Below are 25,609 nucleotides of genomic sequence, written 5' to 3' on the forward strand. Positions count from 1 at the left end.
TATGACCCAAATTATATTGGGCCAAATTTTGGTATATACTTTGTTGAAAATAGGTGGATAAATCACTATCACACTTGTTTAAAATAGGGGTTATTGTGGGAAAATTCATCAGAAATTTTTTCATTTTCTGATATTTATCATGACCTTCAATTTGACTTCTAAATCTATCAATTTATAATTTAATCAGATTTTTCTCAGAATTTACAAGTCCTCCCAAATTGATACTGATGTGGACGCCAGAATGCTAATGTGGCAGTCGGAATCACCACGTCACACACACACACACACTCCACATTCTATCTCTCTCACACACGTCACCACTCTCTCTCTCACAGATTTACAACTCTCTCTCATCTCTCGGCTCCGCTGCCCTCCCCTTGACCGCCGCCACTGCTCCGGCCGGTAGCTTCGCCGCCCTAGAGCCTCCGCCTCTTCTCTCTCGCGCTCATCTCCTCCGCCTCAAACAGATCGAGCCTGAGCTTCCGCCTCCGCCTCTCTCTCTCGCTCAGCTCCTCCGCCTCACAAAGAGGCTCCGCCTTCCCCGCCCTCCACCATGAAATTTTTCCACAATACCAAATTCATTCCACAACACCAAACTCATTCATAAATTTTTTCAGAAAAGGCGTGAAATTTCAGAGATGAAGCAAATATTTGTCGCCACCTTCATAATGGCATAATAGTTATAATAATAATAAAAAAAATATATGCAAATAAAAACAATAAAATTGATATCTTATAAAAATATATAAATATATAATTAATATAAAAATAAGAAATAAAATAATAAATACGAAAATCGAAAACCCCAAATTTATGAGAGTGGAGTTTTTATGATGATGGAGTTTGATAACGATATGATAATCAAACAAGTTATGCTTGTTAAAACAATGAACATATATATAAAAAAAGATGCATGCAGCAAATGAATGCGCTTATAGATTGATAGTAATTCTATCTTAGCTTATATAATCACGATGAATGGTGGAGTTTGATAATAGGATAATTAAACAATTCCGCCTAAAAAAAGGATTGTTAAGCAATTTGTGGAATTGATTGATATAATTCATAATTGAAGGAAATAAGGTTTTTAATTATTACTCCCTCCGTCCCATTAAAATTGGCCACATTTCCTTTTTGGGCGTCCCACTAAAGTTGACTACTTTCTAAAATAGGAAAGATTTAATTTAACTAAACCCATTAAACTAAATTTAATTAAGATTCTAAGTTAATTAAATATCTCATCTCTTTCTCTCTCTCTATAATATCATAATATCGTGTCTCTCTCCAGACACCCCCACGACCGCCTTCTGTCTTCTTCTCCGGCGGCACGCCGCCCCCATGGCCGCCGCCTCTCTGGCCTGCGCCGCGACCGCCGCCGCTTCTCTGGTCTGCGTCGAGACCACCGCCTGTCACATCTCCCTCTGTCTTCTCATCTCTCGCATCTCCGTCTCCAATTAGAGAGGTGGCGTGATTTAGGGGCTAGGGCTTTCAGGCGGCGGTGGCGGCGACCCTTTGTAATTCCGGAGTCGCGCCGCCTTCCTGGTCTCTGTGATTCCGGCAAGAGTGCGAGCCCTGCAACCTCCGGCGTCGTTGTCGCCTCAAGGTCGGCGTTGCTCCGCCTTAGCCTGGCATGTCTCCCTCGCGCTCCTTCTTCCTCCCTCTGTAATTCCGGAGTCGCAAGCCCTAAGCCTCTTCCGAATTCCACCTGGTCTCTGTAATTCCAGAGTCGCGAGCCCTAGCCCTCTTCCGGGATCTGGTTTTGCGATTTGAGATGCCCGGTGGTCGCGAGCCCTAGCCCTCTTCCGGGACCTGGTCTCTGTAATTCTTGAAGTTTTTTGCATGTTTTTGAGATGCCCGGTGGTGGGATCTGGTTTGTGATTTGAGAAGGGGGCGAGGGGCGCCGGCAACGGTGGTGGTGGTTGTTTTCAGATTTGAGGGTGGTGCTCTTGAATCTGAAGGTGGTCGGTGGTGGTGGTGCTCCGGTCTCCGGTCGCCGGCGAGTTGCTGGCAGATTTACTAATTAAGCAAATAAACAAAAGTCATTAAACATATGAAACCACTTAATTAACTCATAACAATATATTTCTTAATCTCCGTGCCGAAAAGAACGTGACCAACTTTAACGGGACGGAGGGAGTATGAAAAGATTATGGGTAATCTTTTCCTTTATAATTATCATGGATAATTATGTAAAACGTAAATTCAAATAAATAAAATTATTTTTTTAAGGTTTGAAAATATGTAAAATAACCAAAAAGATCAATTATGTGCGCACATATTATGTGGGTTTAACAGTACTCTTGTTTAAGTTAGTAAATTATTTATTTGCAGTTTTAATTTGAGCCAAACTCAGAAATTAATTAATGGAAAGTCATAATCATATTTTGGAGGAGCTAAATGTGATTGCAAAAAATAATCCGAAAAATCCAACACAAAATCCAACATCCAGCGGCTCACCATTAGCATCAACATCGGCGGGTGCGAAGCCGGGATCGATCCCGATCTATCGCACCCGCAACCGATGCCGCACCCTGGTGCAATGGAGGTGGAGCGATGGAACGCTCCTGCTGCGAAGGTGGAGCGAAGGGGATGGGTGTGCTACACGCGCCTCATTTCCGTAATTAAAAAAAAAATTAAAATCTATTGAGTCCGAACGGGTGCAATACCATTGCTGGACTGGGTGCACGGTTATTGATGTTCTTAATCATACCCAGATCTACTTTACCTTTCTTCTCACAAAACCCTATCTCTCTATCTTCAACAGCGAGCTTCCCCAATTCTTCAACTTTTAATTTCAGTGGTCACAAAAGTCAAAAACTATCCCAAGAATGATTGCAAAAAATAATCCGAAAAATCCAACACAAAAGAACAAAAAAATTCTTAAGAATTTATTAAATTGATAGGAAATTGAAATGCGTTTTCCTCTATTCAAATGCGATTACTCTTTGAACGGCTGAGATTGGGTCAAATATAACCAGATCTACTTTACCCTTCTTCCCCAGCTAGCACTTCCAATTCCCCAAATCTCGTTTTTTACCTTTCTCACAAAACCCTATCTCTCCTTCTTCAACAGCGAGCTTCCCCAATTCTTCAGCTTTTAATTTCAGTGGTCACAACTACAAAACTATCCCAAGAATGAGGTCTAACCACGCCGCCATGTTTCTCGGTAGAATTTTGTCGAATTCTTCATCTAAATTCTCCACTTTTGCCATCACTTCTCCACATTATCAATCATTTCTTCTACCCAGTTTTCATTTTGATAATGCCAGCTGCCAAATGAGGAGACACTTCTCCGCCTATCCCAGATTCGATTTTGAATCTATACGTGAACCCAATGATGCCGTCGCTCTATTTCAGGATATGATGAGAACGGAGCCGCTTCCTTATGCTTCTGTTTTCACGAAATTGCTGAGTACTGTGGTGAAGCTGAAACAATACTCTCTTGCCCTTCATCTGATCGACGAAATGCTTCAAAGGCATGTTCCTGTAAATCAGTACATATTGAATATTGCAATTGATTGCTACTGCCGACAGAAAAGACCTGATTGTGGGTTTGCGATCTTAGGCAGTTTTTTCAAGCGTGGGTTCGAGCCTACTGTGGTAACCTTTACCACTCTACTCAAAGGTCTATTGTTGGTTGGAAGGATCCCAGAGGCAGCTAAATTGTTGGGGAAGCTGTCGGCCTACCAACTGTGCGAGCCCGATGAGTATACGTATAATACTATAATTAATGGGTTATGCAAAGCTGGAGATATTCTACAGGCGATCGATTTGCTCTGCTCATTGGAAAAAGGAAAAGGGAGCTGCAAACCCAATGTCTATGCTTACAATGCAGTCATTGATGGTCTATGCAAGGAAGGAAAGGTGGACGATGCTCTCCAACTCTTCTCCTCTTTGGGTGATAAGGGGATTTCACCCAATGTTGTGACATATAATTCAATAATTGAGGGGTTATGCAATAGGAGAAGAATGGACGAGGCTGAACACGTTTTGAAGAAGATGATAGCTGATATGGTCTGTCCAGATGTGTGGACGTGTAATATCTTTGTGGATGCTTGGTGCAGAGATGGAAAGCTGGAAGACGCCGAGCATATGTTGATATCTATGAAGGAGATTGATGTTCAACCCGACATTGTCACATACAACGCATTGATAAATGGATATTGTATGCTAGGAAAACTGGACGAAGCTGAACGCATTTTCCAACTGGCAATGAGCTCTGGAATGAAGCCCGATATCATAAGCTACAATAGCTTGATGAACGGGTATTGCAAAAGTGGGCGAGTCGATGAAGTTTCAAGACTTTTTACCATAATTCCCGCCAAAAGGTTAAAGCGCGATGTGTTTTCTTATAACATAATGCTAGAGGCTTTATTTCGTGAAAGCAAATGTGAAGGCGGCTTGAAATTGTTCAAAGAAATGGAAGCTCTACAAGTGTCTCCGGATATAAGGACTTATAATATCTTGTTGGATGGTCTATGCAGTGCTCATCGTATCAATGAAGCATTTTCTGTGTTGCATACCATGGAAGATAAAGGCATCGTTCCAGACATAGTAACATATAGTATCCTCATTGAGGGATTGTGCAACGACAACAAAGTCAGAGAAGCAAAAGATCTGTTCGACAAGCTTCCATCCAAAGGTTTGCAGCCTGAAGTCATAACAGATAATATTCTCATTTGTGCACTTGGCGAAAGAGGGCAGATAAAGGAGGCTAAAGATCTGTTCCATGAGCTTCCATCCAAAGGTTTGCAGCCTGATGTCGTAACATATAGTATCCTCATTGGTGCACTTTGCAAAGAAGGGCAGATAGAGGAGGCTAAAGATCTGTTCCATGAGCTCCAATCCAAGGGTTTGCAGCCTGACGTCATAACTTATACAATCCTTATCGGTGCACTTTGTGAGGAAGCGCGGATAGAGGAGGCTAAGGATTTGATGACACAAATGGTAAGCAACGGTTGCTTGCCAAATAGTGTAACATACAATGTTTTTGTTCGAGGTCTTCTCAAAATGAACAAGATGCTTGATGCAATGCCACTGTTGGAAGAGATGGATTCAAGGGGATTCACACTTGACAAAACTGCATAAACGATGTTGATTGAAGCTGTGAAATGGGAAGGTAAAGATAGCGTTCTGTTTAATAAGGTTAAGAAACTCGTACCAAAAAGCTTTTATTCTAGTTAGATTTATGTTGTGTTTGAAGGTTAAGAATTATTGCAATAGAGATTAAGGGGAAAGTACAATTGCTTATTTGTTTATTTGATCTTTATGTTATGATGATTTAAAATATTTCAATTTTGTAGTTGTGATGTTGTTTTGTAGTAGTAGGCACTGTTGGTGGGATTGTTTACTTGGATTGGGAGTTGCACAGCTATGCACCTTGACTTGCAACTTCTGCATTCATTGTATGTGCAAATTGGAGCTACTGATCCAATCATCATTCATTTCCCATCTTCCTAAAATTAATTTAGTTTCACAATGTAAGAATAATGTATATGAATTCTTGATTGAAATCAAGATCTCTGTTTTGTCTCAGCTTGTAAGTTGATGTGAACTCGAGACCCTCCAATACCTCCTGTGGTGTCAAAATCTGAGCATTGAAAATAATAAGCAATTAGTTTTCTTGGGGTGAAAATAGGAAACCATAGAAAAGCATCACCTTGAACAAGAACTGCTGCAAGAAACAGTATGAATAGGAACAAGTGAGAGAGAGAGATGTTAATGCTGAGCTCCATCTGTGTATTAATTGTTTTTCACTTGTCAATAGTTTTTAACTGCCTCATGTTTGGGTGCAAGGGGTTTCACACTTGACGAAACTACTTTTTCGATGTCGATTGAACCTATGGTAAGGGAAGGTAGAGATAGTGTTCTATTTGATAAGGTTAAGAAACCCGTACCAAAGGACTTGTATTCTAGATTGGTGTTATGTTGTGTTAGAAGAATTATTTTACTAGAAAGTAAGGGGAAAGTACATTTATAGCTTATTTGTTTGTTTAATCTCGATGTAATGATGATTTTAAATGCTTGGATTTCATAGCTTTATCATATAGATGAGTAGGATTTCTCTTCATTATAATCATATATTTATTTTTTGTAATACATGTTAGTTTTAGCTATAAGTGTGTGCTTCAGTATATATTATGAATGTTACTATTACACGACGTGACAAAGGATTAGATCTATACTTTGGGATGTTACTTATTCAAACCTCTTTGAGAATATTATTTAATTTTTTTTTATCTAAACGTATATTCACAAAATGCCCTTAAAAATTAATTTGTTATGATTTTTTAATTTGTTTCATGTTATATCAATATCTATATCTATACTACTAATATAAAAAGAGTCTTGGGCACAACATGTGAATTGCCTATTTTACATCTATTACATTATTTATCACTTATTATATATTTATAAGAATATATTAATTAATTAAATATTACACTAAATCTATGTGATATATATCTATACATAAGGTTTATAAATAAATATATATATCCAATAAATTATAGTAGAAGTAATGAATTAATAGATTTCTTAAAAAATTATTGTAAGATGTAATAGAATTAAATAGACCAATAAATTATATTTATATTTTTTATTTTATCAAATAAAATAACACTAATTATGAGTACGATGTACACTCTTTTTGCTAGTTATTAAAATGTGGATATTTGAAAATATATTCAGATTTTAATAGAGAAAATTATAATACTTTTTCTGAATTCACAATAACTATTTTATTAAGAAAAATAAAATTTCTAAACGTTGAATATATCAGTTATGATGAGGACTATTTTGTGCTTAGGCCCATGAGTAAAATGGGCCTCCAATTTCCATCCAAAATTATTTTTCTGTCTTGCTATTCAAACTTCAGTGAATAATATTCTATCCGTCCATGAAAGAACTTCATAAAATAGAGTGACACAGATTTTCAAGAAAAAATAGTGTTGAGTGTATTAAAATTGGAGCAAAAATTATTAAGTGCATTGAGAATGATGAAAAAATATTTTAATTAGTATTGGAAGTAGTGAAAAGTAAGGGTAAATAAGATACCTATAATTGATGGGGTATAATTCAAAAATAAATAAAAAGTTATTTTGTTGACGTACAAAAAATGAAAAGTAGGAAGTTGTTTCATAGACAGATGAAGTATTTTATTTCTTAAATTTCTAAATGACAAATGCCAAATCGGTTGGAAAAAAAAAATTGAAATTTTCTTTTTGGAATAACTGGATCAATTTTTTCGATTTGATTTGGTTCGAATTTTCAATTTTTGATTAAAAAACTTGCTCACCCTTAATATTAATTTAAAGCTCATAATAATATCTTTTGTCAAAATTAATTAATGTATGGGATAAGCTGGAACGAAGTGTCCAAATCATCTTTGCCAAACTAACCTTTCTTCTCGTTGATTATTAGTTGTTTGAGTGTAAATTAGTTTATTATTAGTATTATTTTCATGAATTAAGAAATTAATTAATTAACGTGTGTGATAAGCTAAAATTAAAGAAGGGTTGAATAAACTTTTCCAAACTAGCTTTAGTTTTCTACAATCCCTTTTTCTAAGGGATTTTTCTACAAATCCCTTTTCCAAATTTTCATTGATCAAGTAATCCTAGACTTTCTCTGCCTTTTTATGTTTTTTTTAATCATCAATTCTGAGACGTGGTTGAATTTTAACGAAAATCAGAATATTTTTTTTATTTTTTATTAATTTGAAAATCGGAATGATCTTAGATGAGTGGATTCCACGTAATATATTACTTAGCATATCTATATATATGTTGTTTTATTTAATATTACATTTAGTTTTATACTACACGTTAAAATTTTCTTAGCATAATCGTACTATCTTTTTTATATATACCTAACTTTCCATATACTCCATCCAACTCACAAAAACATAAACAATTGAAAGTGGCACGAGTCTTAAGAAATATTAGTTGAAAATTATTGTAAATAAAAAATGAGCCTCACTTTATAAAGTGTTGTATGAGTAATGAATTAATTGAGAAAAAGTGGTGGTAGGCCATGATGGTTTTTTTGAAATAATGTACAAAAATAGAAATGTTCATGTTTTTATGAGGAAGAATAAGTATTTGATACTCCCTCTGTCCCACGAATCTTGACACGTTTGGTTTCGACACGAGAATTAAGGAATTGTAGATTAGTATTTTAAGTGTGTAGTTAATAAAATATAAAAGTGATAAAATATGAGAGAGAATGTGTCAAGATTCGTTGGACGGAGGGAGTAATATATATATATAGTAGGTTTAAGTACCAAATTCCCCCCTATCGATGGCGTCCCTATGGCGTACAGGATCCTATAATAAGGGTAAGAGCTGTTTACTACCTCAACGTGGCAAAATCGCACAAAATACCTCCCCGATAGGGGGAAATTTGATACTTAACCCTTTCTAACGGTGTTAACCGCCGTTAAAATGCAGGGGGGTATTTGGTACGATTTTGCCACGTTAAGGTAGTAAACAGCTCTTACCCTGACTATAGGGTCCTATACGTGATAGGGACGCCATCGATGGGGAGAGATTTGATACTTAACCCTATATAGTATTATAGCTCACACTTATTTTGTAATTGATTTTAGTATGAATTGCAAAAAAGGACTCGATGCATTATTATCGAGAACAATTTTCGAGTTGAAACAAATTTGTGCGTGTATGCGTGTGAAATACAATACTAGTATACTAGTATATATATTTATTGTGTGCGAAGTAGAACATAAATATTATTATTCTAATAAATTTAAATTAAATTATAGAATTCACCATTCTTTTTAAAGAACACGAAATCCTTAACGACTTTGCAATTCTTTTTGCCAGTTATGATATTTCCCATGTAAGATGTCATCTATGTTGCACAGGTGCGAGGGGCTGGTCCGGGAGCGATACGATTCGGATGCGGGGATACGGATTTTAAAAAATTATAGGGTGCGATTCGTGAAGGATACGTCTGTTATATTTATATATATTTTATTATATGTGACCAATCAAATTGAAAAAAGAAAAGAATATTCACAAATTAAATATTGCATTGCAAATATAAGTTAAAAGTAAAAGTTTCAATAATGAAGTTCTTTAAAAATTGCAAAAGAGCCCAAAAATAATGAAAAAAATTGCATTGCAAATATAAGTAAAGTAAAAATTTCAATAAATTGCATGTAAAAGTTTCAAATTGCATGTAAATATAACTCAAAAATTACAAAAAAACCCAAAAAAAATTGAAAAATTTGCAAAAAAATCCAAAAATAATTGAAAAAATTGCAAAATAGCCCAAAACGCACCCTATTTGTGGGTGCGCGAATCGGATTCGCAAATCCCTTTTTTTTTTTTTGAGGGGATTCGCCACCTGGCGAATCCCGTGTGAATCTCACGCGAATCGCACCCTGCGCGTATCCGATACTGCACTGTGATATTTTTTGAAGAATCCGTGCATCATAGGATGTCATGCCTATATCCTTTTCAATTTTCATTAAGGAAATAATACATAATTATTTTTCTTCAAGTAGTAAAAAAAGAATATGTACATAAGCTGTAAATTAGCTTAAATTTCTTCTAATGATCAATTTATACACCGTCAATCCTTATATAATTATATTTATCAAACAAAAAGATATTATTGTACGTAAGTACTAATCGAGACGAAAATCAATCGTTATTGGAGAAAATGAACAGGTCAATAAAATCTACAAACAAATTAATACTATAACGCATGAACAACCGTATTTGATTAATGTGGTGAAATATTTGCTCCCTTCATGATTTGAACCCAAATGAGAATGTTATTTGTACAGTACATTGATTTGTTTAGATATTTTATTGACTTGTTCGTTAGTCTCGCTCATTTCACACGATTAATTTAAATGAATGTCAACCATATATTTATTTGGACATATGACGCTCCAAATTCATTTTCATTTTCATTACAACATTTTCACTTAATTCTTTACCTCTCTCTATATATAATCTTATATATTATCTGTAATAAATATGACTGGGAAAGTAGGTGAACGTGCACTAGTGATTCACAAGACTTTATTTCTATGTTTTGGTTTGTTGTCTAACGTTAGCAGCCAGCTGCATGCATGCCTAACTTGACTTCTTCTAGAAATTAATTAAGCATGAAAGTTTCTAAATCGAATCATATGTAACACATGAAAATGAAGTTTCTAAATCAAAATCATGTAGTATTATATATATATTGGGCTAAAAACTAAACCAAACTAATTATAATTAATCGTTATTTTTGGATAAACTCTTTTGTCTTAAACCAAACTAATTGTAACACTTTTTTTTTGTTGGGCGAATGTCAACCAATTATGAATATAAATATATACTTTAATTGTTTGGTAAAATTTAAAGTGGGAGTTTCAATATATATATATATATATATACACGTATTTGATTTGATTAATTAAGGCTCAATTTTAATTAATTAATTACAAACTCTAATTTTGATAAAGTGGAGAGGAATGAGAATATTCAAACACAATTTATGTTACACGTATTTACCAAACCTAAACAACATTAATGTTACATTGTTCATTAATGACCTAGACAAAGTTTCCAAATCCCAAACAGAAAATGTTGGTGTTGGTCAAATAAAGCACCCCAAAATAATCAACTAAAAGATAAAATAATTTTTTTTACCTAACTGTACATGATCCAATTTTTTATATGTATAATTATGTCTTGATGTTCTTATCTTATCTTTGAACTTTATAATCAAAGATTTTATAGGGTATAAATATTAATACATAAAGTCTCAACTTAGACTTAATTAAGTAATTATAGTAATTTATGGATGAGAGGATATTCTATTGTGGAAAATTAAAAATTACGAAATCAAATTAAATAAAAAACAGTGTCGAGATAAATTTAATTATGTAACATCTTCTATTAATTATATTTACGAATAATTAAATGTATCATTGAAAATTCACAAAAACGGTGGGAATTTGCATGTATAGAAAATAAGAAAATAGTACTCCCTCCGTCCCACTAATCTTGACACGTCTGATTTCAGCACGGGAATTAAGGAATTGTAGATTAGTGTTTCAAGTATAAAAGTGATAAAGTAAGAGAGAGAAGGTAATAAAAGTGATAAAGTAGGAGAGAGAATGTAATAATTATTATCTTATTTATAAATATGTCAAGATTTGTGGGACGACCCAAAAAGAAAAACATGTCAAGATTCGTGGGACGGAAGGAGTTGTAAACAATATAGAATGAAAATTGAATTCCAAATGTCTTGGTTAATGCAAAGGATCTTCGCCAAAATTACTCATTGATGAATCAATTTTATGAAGTCAAATAATTGGATGAGAATCTATATATTTTTAATTAATTTATTCCAGAGCGACATCATCCGTACACATACAAGCCAATGCAAAACTATTAAAATATTATTAAAATAGTAGTCAAAAAAATTCTGTTAAACTACCACAACCTCTATTTAATTTCCTTTTAAATCAATAGTAAATTAAAGCCCATATATATATCTATACTAGTATTAAAAAGGGAGTTCACAATTTTTCAAATTGATTTCAAATCAATTTCAAAATTGAGTGGCAAATTTGTGATTATAATAAAATTAAAGGTTTATTTATAAGATATACATATTTTTTTTCTTTTTCTTTAAATTTTTATTTTTCTTATTTCTTTTCTAAAATTATGAAATTCGACTAATTATAAAATATTTGATATGCGTATCAAATTAAAGATCATGACGAGAGTTTTAATTTGATATATGTTATGTAAATATTATATTTAAAATATCCAAATTATATGTTTTTTAAAGATTAAAACTTAAGAAAATTCACTCTCCTCTCTCCTGTTTTTTTTTTTTTGAATAAATCTATTTTTTTCCAAATACTTATATTTTTTTCTTTTTTCACAATATCATTTTTTATTAATGTGAATTATTCTTTATTTTTTAATTTTAAACTAAAATATTTATCTTAAATTACAGTATTTTTGTAATTATATTTAGAATTTTTTTTTATATAATAATCAAATTAATATCAATTTTATATATAATGAAATATAAAAATATTTTTCGTGTGTTGCACGAGTGCAAATACTAGTATATATATATATATGACCACACGTACACCTCTAATTATTCATAACCAAATTCCATCTATTTTTTCCGGTTAACAAAAAGTAATGCAAAAACGGCTGTCTGTAGCTCCGGTAGATTCTCCAACTATCAACGGGTACTTTCTCTCTCTATATCTCTATCTGTATCTTTAAAGCACTACTTCTGCTTAATTCTAAAAAAAAAAAAAAAAACTAACTTCTATTTAAATTAAAAACGATATGGGAATTATTTTTAATCATTCGAGCGCGAAGATCTACCATAAATACATCAATTTTTGTTCAAATCTTATAAAAAGCGAAAATTCCATTTTTTTGAAGTGTAATTAATTTCACAGTAAATATAAATTAACTTCATACATTTTGTTTCACTGCAAATTCAGCTTGGAATATGAGGGCCGCAGCTGCATCCCTCCAAAAAATAGTAGTAATATTAGTATTTGGACGAAAATTATTTTAGATTTAATTTTTGCATATCAATTAAAAATAGAGGTGGTCTTGGGTAAAGTCGATTGTACTGTACAATCGGGTTGCACTCGCATCCAGAATTGTGTCATCTACATGATTTGGATCAGGATGCGGGTTCGGGTTCGAGTGCGGGTCAGGGTTTGATGTGCAACCCTCTTATATGATACACCCAGTTGTACTCAAATTTTTGTGTTAAAAATATAACCTCAAAGAAAAACATAAGCTCAACTTAAAAACAAATCCTAAATTTCAAATTAAACAATATTTGGGTATGTTTATTTTTATCATTAAATATTTTATATATTTATAATCATTTAATTATTTATTGCAACTTTAATTTGAAAATCCTGAATTCGTCATTGTTTAGTTTTCACATAAAAATGTATTTTTCACGATAACCAATATCAAGCACGTGCAGGATGGAGTCTCAAAACAACACACCGGAGATCACCGCCGCCGCCGATGCCGACGCAGCACCTGAACCCTCCTCCTCCTCCACCGCCGCCGTCGCCTCCGCCAGCCGGCTGTCGAGCGTGCACGTGACGGCCCTCGACGGCATCGTGAGCGTGAACTCCCTCTTCACCATGTCCATCTTCATCGGCTTCTCCCTCACGGTGCCGGAGACGGCCACGGCCGCGTCCCGCCCCGAGTGCACGGCGAGCCCCGGCACGGTGCGGCGGCTGATCGTGTACGAGGTGGCGGCGTTCAGCTTCTTCCTCTTCTCCTCCCTCATCGCGCAGAGCCTCAAGCTCTCCATCAACCTCATCAACAGCATGGACCCCACCGACCCGCACAAGGCCGACATCGACCCGGACTTCCTCAAATACGGGCTGTTCGGATCCGCCGTCGGCTCCGTCGCCGGCTGCGTGTTCCTCATGCTGTCGATCGTCGAGTTCATCCAGGTGAAGCTCGGGGTCTACTCGTGCGGCGGCAAGCCCGTGCACGCGCTCGCCACGCTCGTCGTCTTCGTCGGCGCCGGTCTGCTCGTTTATCTCACCACGGCGGTGTACGCCTCCTTCTTCATCGAGGTGAGCACCAAGGCGGCGGAGGAGGAGGAGGAAGCCGCCGCCTAGGGTAATCGCTCCTAATTATTTTTTAATTGCGTCTAAACACGTGAACTTTATCAAACCAAATTATGGTTATGCACGTGAACTAAAAATTATGCCTCTAAATACACGAACATGTCAATTGTTCACATTTTTTTTCATACAATTATTAATTGATTCCAAATTAATGTTGAATTGGACGACTGAACGCTTAAATGATAGATATACTAAAACACGCAGTTGAATGTCTACGCCAACTATAGACGTGATGACATTATTTTGACACTTTAGTTAGCCAGGATGGCAACGATTGTTCTGATTACACACATTCCACCTCCAAATACACAATTTTTTTAGTTCGCACGATTATCGAATGTCTGACTCCAAATTAATTTTTGAGGTGGATGCCTAAATTTCTATATGGCATAAGCGGCCGATGTACTAAAGGAAATAGTTGAATATTTATGTCACTTCAGCTAGCCACGATGATATTCATTCACTGAAAATTAATAACTGTATAAAAAATTAAACAATTGGAAGTTTGTATATTTAGAGGCAGAATTTTTTATTTACGTGTGAAGTCAAATTGAATGATAATTTGTTATTTAGGGGCGATTATCCTTTTATTTAATTAGTAGTATTATGTTTAGTATTGTGTGTCTTGTCTAATAAATGTGGACATGATAGGGGTTTGGGATTCTGTATCTCTACAATCTTTTTATTATTACGTCTCGTATCTTAGTATTTTGTGTCTTGCCTAAAATTAGATGTATGTTGGAAGTGTAGAGACATAGGTAGTAGATGTGTGTATTTTTGTAATCCAACACTTACCATCCTCTATTATAGCATTATTCAACATCTCATATTGCATATATAGATAATTACGACGTGTCCAAATTTTTTAATTATCTAATCGAATTTTACTTGTGAAAATGATTATTTTCTAACACGTAAAATTTGGCAAATTCTTAGATTTGTCGATACAAATCGAGGACCATACACAAATGTGAAAAATCAAATTACATTCGGTGTAGGATGTGTAAATAATTTTTTAAAGCTTGTGAGACCATAGATTCGAACATGAGACATTTAGCCTCAGACATTAACGACTCTACCTCAATGTAAGTGATGGGGCAATGTTGAACTCTGTCTATAAGATACATTCGCTACCCGTAAGAGGTTTAAGCCAGTCGTTTTACCCTCAATCCTTGATCGCGACAACGTGATGTGCACGAGAGGCAGAGGCTCTTACCGACATCACGGCACTTGTTGGTGATGCTGTCAACGGGAACTCAATTCATCCAGAACAATTCGGCCAACTGAATGTCGCCGCTCAGCTTTGACGCCTTGTGAGGCGGCAGGAGGGAGAAGCCGTCGAGTAGCTTCGTACACTTCAGACGCCATTTCTCCATCAAGAACTCAATGAGGTGATGCCCACTAGAAATGGCTGCTGTTATTTTCTTGCTTGAAAAAAAAATCATGTTTGGAGTGAAGGAAGCTGCAATGGTGTTTGAAGAAGTACCTTCTGTTGTGATAGGTGGTGATGAAAACAGAATCTGGGCATTTCTGCAGCAAAAACGTTACAGTCGAAAATAGATCATCGAAGGCTGTGAAGCACACCATGTGATTCGAAAAGAAAAACAAATCAGATCCAATGGATTATGTATAGAGGAAGTGGAAGAGTTCTTCAATCTTACCACTTGTGTCGTAGAGCACATCAGCTCCAAGAATTATTTTAGGGTGCAGAGTAAAGATCGGAGCTTCAAATACGCCCCACGTCACTCCCAAAACCTACACAGCCTAATCGGTAACATCCTAATAAAGAACGTGTTATCACATGCAACGAACAAGACAGTGATGCATACCTTGCATTTGAGGTCGTTTATGTTGCAAACCCGTCTCATGTTACTCAAAACCTAGAGACAGTGAAAAGGCACAATCAAGATTATAATGAAAAGTTCATTTTAGCTATGAATTTCCAGCAGTAAAAGTTCTCACAATTTCTTTGACCAAGAAATATATGAATACAGAAGTCGTTCTTGAACTAAAATGTTCAAAACACTTCAGAAAGAACCCAAACCCAAGTTGACATTTTAAATACCAAGTAGTTGAAATTATAAATTTGATGAGTTAGTAATCAAAACTGCGACAAAAGTGATGCCTTAAAATCGTAGCAGGCTAATCTATTATCAACCAAGGCTATTTCCAACATGATTTATCCTCTGCTTTGTTGACATCATCAATCAATCCAACATTAAAGTTCTCAAAATTCCACTGACCAAGAAATATAAAAACAGAAGGCGCTCTTGAACTCAAACATACAATACAAAACACTTTAAATTCTATACGTAAAACACAGAAATAACCCAAACTTAACTTTTCATCTCAAATATCAAGTAGCTGAAACTAAATTTTGGCGATTAGAAACCAAAACTGCGACACTCCACTCAGATGGCAAATTAAACATTACCAACCACGATGATTTCAAACATGAAATACAAACCCCAGCTCATTCATGATGATGGCTCAAGAAATCCAACCTCTGCTTTACTCAAGTCATCAGTCAGTGTCACATCCGCACCCACTTTAGCAGCAACTAGTCCAGGCAATGAAGTTCCAGCACCGAGCTGTTTTAGCCAGAAAATGAGATTGAAATAAAACTCAGGAAACAGGCCGACTGTAAAATAACAATAACCGTCTCACCTCAACAACATTAACCCCAGAAAACCGTGATTTTTGCTGCCAAACATACTCAGCCAGAATGACGCTTGAAGGCCACACAAATAGACCGTATTCTTCTTTCATATTCTAATAGGATACAACTCAAATGTATATCACAAAATACTAAACATAAAGCACATTTGCCACTTCCTCGTAATACCTCAATGATGCTGATGGAGAAACCATCTCTGATACTGCCAAAGTAATGCTGCGAGTACGTGGTCATTTCTCGATTAGGGGATGATTCGATTGAATCTTCCGCATCCTTCTCAACGGTTGGGGGCTGAAGGAAGAACAGCAAAGACAGTAAATCCAGCTCAACATAGATAAAGAACAACTTCGCGAAGCTTTGAGTTCTGAATTCACATCACATGAATACAAAAAAAAAAATGCAACAAATCAATATAATCCCTCAGCATACATTCTCAAGAGGACATGGCGAAAATTACATTTAATCGATTAAAAATATAATAGTGCACTATCATCATCCAAATTGACAAATTAGAAAAACCCCTAGTATTGAATATTGTTAATCCTCAATCAAAATTCACATATTGTTCCACAATTAACCAAATCATAACTCTAATCAATATGGCAATCGAAACGGAAAAGGCGAAATTTGACCTAAGTCACAGTAAAAAAGTCTGAATTTGTTAATCTTCGAAGCGATGTCCCGACCAAAAAAAGGAAATCAGAAATATTGAATTACCTTATTTTCCACTTCTTGTTCGAGTTGGAGCTCCAATTCGAAGCTGCGTCCGTTGCTCTGGGTTCTCGAAGCCATGGAAATGGCCGTAATTAAGCAGAAAGCTGCGACTTCTGTGTAAATGAATTGCTTATTACCAGTAGAGAAAGCGCAATCAATATTTTTTTTTTTTTTTGAGGGTAAAGCGCAATCAATATTATTATTTGATAAAATAGAAAATATAAATAGTTCCTAAAAAAAATACTAGAAAATATAAATATAATATATTTAAATTTTCAATTAATTTGATCTGTTTAATAATTAAACAATAATAAAATTTAATAAAGTAAAATAATATTCAATAAATTAATAAATTTCTTATATCTCATCGCACTCATTAAACTACTTAAGTTTAAAGCTTTTTCCATTGCATATATATTTTTGTTTAAATTATTCTTATTTAAAATTTTTACTGAACATTATTCTACTACAACTCTTTCTAATAACTAAAATACATTAGATAGTTTTTACCCTATTTGAAAAACAAAAGCAAAAATATATCCACTATAAAATAAATATATAAAATTTATCTATTTCGGGGGTTGAAAGAACTAAGATATCCTTAAGACAAAAAGAAAATACCAAACAAATCCCCTAGCTCGCCATGCTCGACATCTCGCCTTGCTCAACAATTCTAAGTTGCTCGACTCTCGATGCTCGAGGTGTCGAGCAATAGTTCAATTTGAACTATTGCTCGTCTTGCTCGACAGTTCAATGCTCGACGCTCGCCTTGCTCAAAAGTTCTAAGTTGCTCAACACGCTCGACACTCGAGGCGTCGAGCAATAGTTCAATTTGTACTATTGTTCGACACCTCGATGCTCGACAGTTCAATGCTCGACGCTTCAGTGTCGAGCAATGCGCGAATTACACATAAGGGTAAAAATATTCTAAGTGGATAGATTTTATTATTTTAAAAATAGTGGGTAGATTTTATGTTTCATCTTTCAAAAATGGTGTATCTCATTTTGCCTCAATACATTAATACAAATAATATGTCTTTTATTAATACAAATAGTATTAATCCTTTAACATAGCATCTTCAAAATTTTCTACTAGATTACTCCTAATCTAAACTAATATAATATTTCATATAAATAACATGTCCTGTATCTTTTCGAGTACTCCTACTTTAAACTCATATAAATATTTAATACAAATAACATCTCTTGTATTTTTTTCCAAAAAACCATGTCTTGTATTAATACAAAGAGTATCTATCCTATAATATATAGCATTGTCTAAATTTTCTATTAGATTGCTCCTAATCTAAACTCACATAATATTCTATTAAATTTCATTTTCATTTATATATTATATTAGATATATATCAAATACATTTAGTGTAATATCTAATAAATTAATATATTTTTATAAATATATAATATGTAATTTATAAAATTGACATTAAATTAAACTAAAGTATATAGGAGAGATAAAATAAGCAATCTACAAAGCCAATACTATTAGTATAGATTATTTCTGTAAATTTATTTTCGAATTTAAGTTATATAATTTAATTTCTAAATTATAAATATCAATTATTTGTAACATCCTCGCAATTTAAACATCTTCCAACAATTTATTAACCCCTATACTCTTCAAACCACACTACAATTTTCTTAGACGAAGAGGGTATAATGATTAAATAGGAATTTCCCCAAATCATGGTCAAATTGCATACACAATCCTTTTGAGCCCTAATTCAGCAATCCTATTTCCCTCTCCAATTTTAGTGATTTTAAGTTTTAACTATGGATTTGTTAGCAAATTATGTCTCCTCCGATGAAAAATTGCCGACCTAGCCACTGTCACCGGTGAAACAACGGTGGGAAATTAAATTTTTGTAACTAATCATATTTTTTTTGATAAATTAACAATATTAAATAAATAAAAAAATTTAAAAACCACACCAAAAAGAACTTGAACCCAAGACCTTTGGCCTTAGTAATTAAAGCCTTATCGCTTGGCCAACACACATACACTGTAACTAATCATGTTTTCTTCATCACAAATTGGTCTAAGATTTGTTATGTATGCTAATAGCTAGATGATTGCTATACAAAATAAACGAGGTGATCCCTAAATGAAAAAAGTTCAGAAGAAATAGAATAAGAAATCATGTTTGGAGCTATGTAATACTTTCTTCAAATGTGTAAACATCAGTTTATCTTGATCAGTTTTCACAATCCAACCATCAAAATACTAGTCTTTATTAAAACTACACAATTCAAGCATATAAAACTATCAAAACATAGAGATTAAACAAACAAATAAGCACTTGTACAAGTTACTTAATCTCATCTAGAATAGAGGTCTTTTGGTTCGAGTTTCTTAATCTTATTAAATAGAACACTATCTCTACCTTCCCTTACCACAGGTTCAATCAACATCGAAAAAGTAGTTTTGTCAAGTGTGAAACCCCTTGCTTCCATCTCTTCCAACAGTGGCATTGCATCACTAGCCTTGTTCCTTTTGAGAAGACCTTGAACAAAAACATTGAATTCACACCATCAGGCAAGCAACCGTTGTTTACCATTTGCATCATCAAATCCTTAGCCTCCTCTATTTGTCCTTCTTTGCAAAGTGCACCAATGAGAAAGTAGGAAAGTGGTTCCTACTTTCTGACCACATTGAACATTTTCTCAATTTTCTGATGGGAGTTATCATCAGGGAAATTTTCAGCTATCACAGTTTGCAGCTGCAAACGCAAATTGCACGTTACAATATCCATGACGATAATGTATAATTAAGTATGTATACCTGGAGCTCCTCATATTCTTTCTCGGTGAAGGGATGCTTGTGTTTCACCTTCTTCCCATCACTGTCGTTCTTGTCTCTTTCTTCTATGTATGGACGGCAGCTTATTTCTCAGTATTTACAGTGTTGCAAGATGTGAAATTTTAACATGTCAATTCTAAGTTGGAAAGGGGGAGAATCCAGTGCTCATCTAATCTCAAAATCAACTTGTTTTCAGATGCAGTTAAAATCACTAGTTTTGTAAGATTTCCAAATAGACTTTCCCACACAACCCCTTCCAACTTGTTGCCGCCTATACAAACTTTTTCAAGATTGCAAAATCAATTCTCATAGTTAATCTATCAATGGATTGGAAAGCTGGTTAAACTGTAAATTTAGTTCTTCCAAAGCTTCAAAGAAGAATTCTGACATATTTCCCAGAAATCTATTCAAGGACAAGGACAATGTTCGTATTTTGCACAAGTTAGTAAACTGTTTTGGTATGAAATTGAATTCCAATTCCATAGAAGAATACAGCCAACCAGGAAATGTGCAATTCCATATACTTTCACCTTAGTTCTGGTAATATAATTCTTCAACTTCTAACACAACATTACACCTATCTAGAAAAGAGGTCATTTGGTACAAGTTTCTTAATCTTATCAAATAGAACACTATCTCTACCTTCCCTTACCACAGGTTCAATCAACATCGAAAAAGTAGTCTCATCAAGTGTGAAACCCCTTGCATTCATCTCTTCCAAAATTGGCATTGCATCATGTATCTTGTTCCTTTTGAGAAGACCTTGAACAAAAACATTGTATGTCACACGATCAGGCATGCAACCGTTGTTTGCCATTTGCATCATCAAATCCTTAGCCTCCTCTATTTGCCCATCTTGGCAAAGTGCACCGATAAGGACTGTATATGTTACGGCATTAGGCTGCATACCTTTGGATGGAAGTTCGCTGAATAGATCCTTTGCTTGTGTGACTTTATTATCATGGCATAGTCCCTCAATAAGGATAGTATAAGTCACAATGTCAGGAATGATGCCTTTATCTTCCATGGTATGCAACAACGAAAATGCTTCACCAATACGATGAGCTCCACACAAACCATCCAGCAAGACATTGTAAGTCTTTATATTCGGAGACACTTGTAGAGCTTCCATCTCTTTGAAAAGCTTTAAGCCGTCTTCACATTTGCCTTCACGGAATAAGGCCTCTAGCATTATGGTATAAGTAACCACATTGCGCTTTAACCCTTTGTAGGGAATTATGGTAAACAAACGTGAAACTTCATCGACTTGCCCCTTTTTGCAATACCCGTTCATCAAGCTAGTGTAGCTTATGATATCGGGCTTAATTCCAGAGCTCACTGCCAATTGGAAAATGCGTTCGGCTTCGTCCATTTTCCCTTGCAAATAATATCCATTAATCAATGCATTGTATGTGACAATGTCGGGCTGAACATCAATCTCCTTCATAGATACCAACATATGTTCGGCCTCTTCCACCTTTCCATCTCTGCACCAAGCATCCACAAAGATATTACACGTCCACACATCTGGGTAGACCTTATCAGCACTCATCTTCTTCAAAACGTCTTGAGCCTCGTCCATTCTTCTCCTATTGCATAACCCCTCAATTATTGAATTATATGTCACATCATCGGGTGAAATCCCCTTATCACCCAAAGAGGAGAAGAGTTGGAGAGCATCGTCCACCTTTCCTTCGTTGCATAGACCATCAATGAGTGCATTGTAAGAATAGATATTGGGTTTGTAGATTCCCTTTTCTTTTTCCAATAAGCAGAGCAATTCCAGCGCATGGAGAGTACCTACAGCTTTGCATATCCCATTAATCATAGTACTATACGTCTGTTCATTGGGCTCGCATAATTGGTAGACCAACAGCTTCCACAACACTTTAGTTGCCTCTGGGATCCTTCCAACCAACAATAACCCTTTAATGAGAGTGGTAAAGGTTACAACAGTAGGCTCGTACCCACGCTTGAAAAAAATGCCTAAGATCGCAAACCCAAAATCAGGTCTTTTCTGTCGGCAGTAGCAATCAATCGCAATATTCAATATGTAGTGATTTACAGGAACATCCCTTTGAAGCATTTCGTCGATCAGATGAAGGGCAAGAGAGTATTGTTCCATCTTCACCACAGTACTCAACAATTTACTGAAAACAGAAAGATAAGGGAGCGGCTGCGTCCTCACCATTTCCCGAAATAGAGCGACGGCATCGTTGGGCTCACGTATAGTTCCAAAATCGAATCTGGGATAGGCGGAGAAGTGTCTCATTTGGCAGCTGGCATTATCAAAATTAAGACTGGGTAGAAGAAATGATTGAGAATGTAGAGAAGCGATGGCAAAAGTGGAGAATTTAGATGAAGAATTTGACAAAATTCTAGGCAGAAACATGGCGGCGTGGTTCGACCTCATTCTTGGGTTAGTTTTGGTGAAAAAAACGAGTTTTGGGGAATTCGGAGTGCTGGGAAATAAAGGTAAAGTATCTATCAATTTCCTCCCAGTTTTTGTAGGGTTTCTCACTCTCTTAGCTCAAATTTTGCATTATGAAATATTTCAAGTGTTTTGGGGTTTCAATTTTCGTGTTTTTTTTGGTAAAGAAAGTCTGATAAGTAAATTGCGGTGAATAAAATAATAAGAATTCATGTTCAAAAGCAAAATGACTATTGTGCCCTTACTTAAAACAAATACACGCAATATATATATATATATAGGGGCGCGCTCCAGTGAGACCCCCTATTTTTCGTGTAACATGAGTACAATGAATAAGACATATAATACTAATGAACAAAATGCATATCTAATGAACAAGATGTATATACTGATGATAAATAAAATTTAAAAAAATCGTAGTGAATAATACATATATACTGATGAACAGGGCCGTATATACTGATGAACAATGCAGTATATACTGATGAATAACAAAATTTAAAATATTCTGCTCTCTCCAGGATTCGAACCCTGCGAAAAAAAATCACCCTCCAGATACAATATCAGCCATAGGATTGATGAAATAAACGCACCAGGTCGTGCCCTAGATCTCACTAAAATTAGGGGGTCTCATTGGAGCGGCCCCCTATATATAGAGGCAAAATGGAAAGTACCCCTTTTCAAAGACAAAAACAAAAATGTACCCACCCTTTACCAAACATATAAAATCTACCCATTTAAGACAATAATACCCTTATGCACATTCTGGTGTATTGCTCGCCAACAAACAAACGAGCACGTCGAGTGCATCGAGCAATATACACTTCAACCTTTGAACAAATGATTCTCTAAAATTCATTATAATCATTTATGTTTTTAAACAGTCAACAGGCCCAACATGCTTCCGTAACACTTCGAAATAATTCAAATCATAAATCAACAGTATACCTTTTGTCGATTGGTCACCTTCAGGAGCTTTTATCGCGTTTTATGGACTTCTTGCCTCCTCGGCCTTCGTCCAACCACACACTCGCAAGTGATGGTTGCAACCTTCTTCCTTCACTGTGTTCCGGCTTTCGCCGAATGGTCACCTTCAGGAATCAGTTTCCCTCCTTCACTGTGTCTCGACGCCAAATATTTTTGTTAAAAAATGAAAAGAAAATATTTTTACTCAACCCGGAATAGTTGGACAAAAACAAAGCGTTTATAGAGGAATTATATAATAATTAATTTTATTTCATAAAAACTCCCCAAGGGAGGAGACTAACTTGTTTAGCTATTCATAGTAGCTAATCCTTGTGTACATAAAAATAAAAAGAAACTAAAACTAAAAACTTTGAAAACAGAGTAAAAAATACAAAGATAATTTTCTAGAGAGAAGATGTGTGTTGTGTGAAATGGGTGTGAATTTTCTGATGCCCTTCTTCTCTCCAGCACTTGTGATTTTATAGAGGTCTGATACCCTCTATTATTGCTTAGTGGTTGGCCTCGGATGCTATCTTCGTGGCCAGCTTGCTTGAAATTGACAGCCACCTTCTTTTGTTGGCCATTATTGCCGACACTTGTTGGTGTTGTCACATGTGCTGGGCCCTTGCTTTATTGCTTTGTGATAATGCTGGTAGGGGCCGGCTGCTTTCTTTCCACTCACATTTGTCCTGGAGCGCTGAGTGGTCCTCCTGTCATTCCACCCACTTTTGTCGTTTTTGTGGGTGCGATTCTTGCTGTGAATCACATGATTCACTTTGCTTTGTCGGCCACCTTACTTTTTTGGTGCCCGCGGAGTTCTTCCCTTTGGAGTCTGATGCTTGTCATGCTCATCAGACCGGAACCTCCTTCTGTCAGGTTTCGGGAAGAAACCTTTTCCGAATTCTGGCTCCTTCTGCGACGAACATTGATCGCAGATTTTCTCGATCCATTGGCCCAGATGAGCCATGTTGCAGAATTGGCGACGAGTCTCTTTGCTCCCCGCAATCTTGTTGTCCCAAATCGTTTGCCTCTTTTTCTCGAAAGATTTTTCGGCAAACTCGGTTGTTGTTCCTGTCATAGTGTTAACCAGGAACGTTCCCAGATCTGAACTTTGAAAGAACTTAAATCTGGACTTCATTTTGTCCATCTCTGTGAGACAGACCCATAGACCCCATGCTCGTCTCGTGGAAATTTGTTCCTCCGTAAAGGTTGAGGCGATTGGGACTTGAAAATCAGGAACTTTGATCCGGTTCAAGGCTCCTGTATCTGGTCTCCGAAGCTTGATGAAATGAAAAGCTTCATAGACTCCTTTTCCGACGGGTTCTGGTGCTGCACTGAAGAAGTATAGTTCTAGAACATCTCCCCGTTTAAGGGACTCGTTGTTCTCCCAGGCTTCAAACACCGTTCTCTGGATCCACTTTGGTAGACCCTTGATTTCGTTGAAGGCTGGAGCAGTAGTATAAACTGAGGCCAAAGCCCCAAACTCATACCATTCCTTGATGTGATTTGGATTGGCTCCCGGAGTTGTCCAAATCCTAGGGTATTTCCCTGCAACATCAACCCGACAATTTCCCGGATTAATGCCCTTTCTCGTGATGAGTTTCTCCCACCGGTCTTGATACATCTGCCAGGAAGGAGAAATATCAATAAAATTAGTATCAACCTTAACTTGGCCTGTCATGGGCCTAAGATTGATCTCTTCCTCTTTTACCCCAGAGGTGGAGGGTTGACATGTTGATTCAGGGTGTGACCCCTTAACAACATCTTTTCCTCGAGCGTCCGGCTGTGAAGCCATTCTCTCAGGACTTGTGTTAGGGGTACTTGAATCCCCTACTACAGGTAATCCGCCCTGTACGGAAAGCATTGCTTTAGCCCGGTTTTCACGGACAACGCGCAAGAGCGGCTTGCTGAGTACTTCCTGAAGATTGAACATCTTCATGAAGCAATTATCGATTTGGTTGGATACTTGGGCTTCGTCAGCCGCTTGTATCTTTCCAGCTTGTTTAGTGTGTAGTACACACTTCTGCCATTCTTGTTGTAACAGCTCAAGACTTGCAAAGAGCTGCCCCTGTATTGCCTCGATGGCCTCCACTTCAGGGAGCTCCATCCCTTGTAAGGAAATCTGCAAGAACATTTTGATCAGATTTCAAAATGACAATATCATAATCATAATATTGACATTCGGCTTGCCATCTAAGCAATCTAGATTTTTCAGGCTTAGATTCAATCCTTTTTGTTAAGAAAGCTTTAACGTTAGTGTTATCTACTTTCAAAACAAATTTCTTAGCAAGTAAGAAAAGCGGCCATTTTTTAAACGCCTTTCGCACTGCAAAG

General features: G+C 35.8%; 4 protein-coding genes across 8 annotated transcripts; 2 read left to right on the top strand and 2 right to left on the bottom strand.

Moving 5' to 3' along the window:
* The first annotated feature begins 2,968 nt into the window (after window positions 1–2,968).
* On the top strand, window positions 2,969–6,326 carry LOC130999325 (pentatricopeptide repeat-containing protein At1g63330-like). 2 transcript variants are annotated; one of them, XR_009093470.1, is made up of 3 exons: window positions 2,969–5,119; window positions 5,323–5,405; window positions 5,537–6,326. XR_009093470.1 is itself a non-coding variant. In XM_057924840.1 (2 exons), the coding sequence occupies exon 1, from the start codon at window positions 3,136–3,138 to the stop codon at window positions 5,086–5,088; it is 1,953 nt and encodes a 650-aa protein (XP_057780823.1). In that variant the 5' UTR covers window positions 2,969–3,135; the 3' UTR covers window positions 5,089–5,119; window positions 5,323–5,535. The 2 variants fall into 2 exon arrangements, 1 of the variants encoding a protein (XP_057780823.1); XM_057924840.1 differs by lacking the exon at window positions 5,537–6,326 and having other exon boundaries at window positions 5,323–5,535.
* A 5,213-nt stretch (window positions 6,327–11,539) lies between these two features.
* LOC130999370 (uncharacterized) lies at window positions 11,540–14,514 on the top strand. The gene is made up of 2 exons (XM_057924902.1): window positions 11,540–12,238; window positions 13,006–14,514. The coding sequence occupies exons 1-2, from the start codon at window positions 12,189–12,191 to the stop codon at window positions 13,658–13,660; spliced, it is 705 nt and encodes a 234-aa protein (XP_057780885.1). The 5' UTR covers window positions 11,540–12,188; the 3' UTR covers window positions 13,661–14,514.
* Window positions 14,515–14,589: 75 nt separating this feature from the next.
* LOC130999367 (uncharacterized) lies at window positions 14,590–17,215 on the bottom strand. 4 transcript variants are annotated; one of them, XM_057924898.1, is made up of 8 exons: window positions 17,064–17,215; window positions 16,515–16,637; window positions 16,337–16,441; window positions 16,174–16,260; window positions 15,499–15,549; window positions 15,331–15,424; window positions 15,156–15,199; window positions 14,590–15,070 (listed from the first exon to the last, which is right to left on the bottom strand). In XM_057924898.1, exons 1-8 carry the CDS (start codon window positions 17,136–17,138, stop codon window positions 15,053–15,055), a joined length of 597 nt encoding a protein of 198 aa, XP_057780881.1. In that variant the 5' UTR covers window positions 17,139–17,215; the 3' UTR covers window positions 14,590–15,052. The 4 variants fall into 4 exon arrangements, with proteins under 4 accessions (XP_057780881.1, XP_057780878.1, XP_057780879.1 ...); XM_057924895.1 differs by having other exon boundaries at window positions 15,156–15,240; XM_057924896.1 differs by lacking the exon at window positions 16,337–16,441 and having other exon boundaries at window positions 15,156–15,240.
* Window positions 17,216–20,396: 3,181 nt separating this feature from the next.
* Window positions 20,397–22,436, bottom strand: LOC130999336 (putative pentatricopeptide repeat-containing protein At1g12700, mitochondrial). Its single transcript, XM_057924854.1, has one exon. The coding sequence runs from the start codon at window positions 22,289–22,291 to the stop codon at window positions 20,456–20,458; it is 1,836 nt and encodes a 611-aa protein (XP_057780837.1). The 5' UTR covers window positions 22,292–22,436; the 3' UTR covers window positions 20,397–20,455.
* Between the last annotated feature and the right edge of the window lie 3,173 nt (window positions 22,437–25,609).

This window comes from Salvia miltiorrhiza, chromosome 8 (genome assembly GCF_028751815.1).
Source record: "Salvia miltiorrhiza cultivar Shanhuang (shh) chromosome 8, IMPLAD_Smil_shh, whole genome shotgun sequence".
In the NCBI taxonomy this organism is placed as follows: domain Eukaryota; kingdom Viridiplantae; phylum Streptophyta; class Magnoliopsida; order Lamiales; family Lamiaceae; genus Salvia; species Salvia miltiorrhiza.

Bases quoted from the DNA above. Each gene is read 5' to 3' on its own strand.
- LOC130999325 (XM_057924840.1), top strand. From the start codon at position 3,136: ATGAGGTCTAACCACGCCGCCATGTTTCTCGGTAGAATTTTGTCGAAT.
- LOC130999370 (XM_057924902.1), top strand. From the start codon at position 12,189: ATGCAAAAACGGCTGTCTGTAGCTCCGGTAGATTCTCCAACTATCAAC. The intron at 12,239-13,005 runs GTACTTTCTCTC...AAGCACGTGCAG, and splicing joins GATTCTCCAACTATCAACGG to GATGGAGTCTCAAAACAACA.
- LOC130999367 (XM_057924895.1), bottom strand. From the start codon at position 17,138: ATGGCTTCGAGAACCCAGAGCAACGGACGCAGCTTCGAATTGGAGCTC. The intron at 16,442-16,514 runs GTATTACGAGGA...GTATCCTATTAG, and splicing joins TCTCCATCAGCATCATTGAG to AATATGAAAGAAGAATACGG. The intron at 16,261-16,336 runs GTGAGACGGTTA...TGGCTAAAACAG, and splicing joins CTGGGGTTAATGTTGTTGAG to CTCGGTGCTGGAACTTCATT.
- LOC130999336 (XM_057924854.1), bottom strand. From the start codon at position 22,291: ATGAGGTCGAACCACGCCGCCATGTTTCTGCCTAGAATTTTGTCAAAT.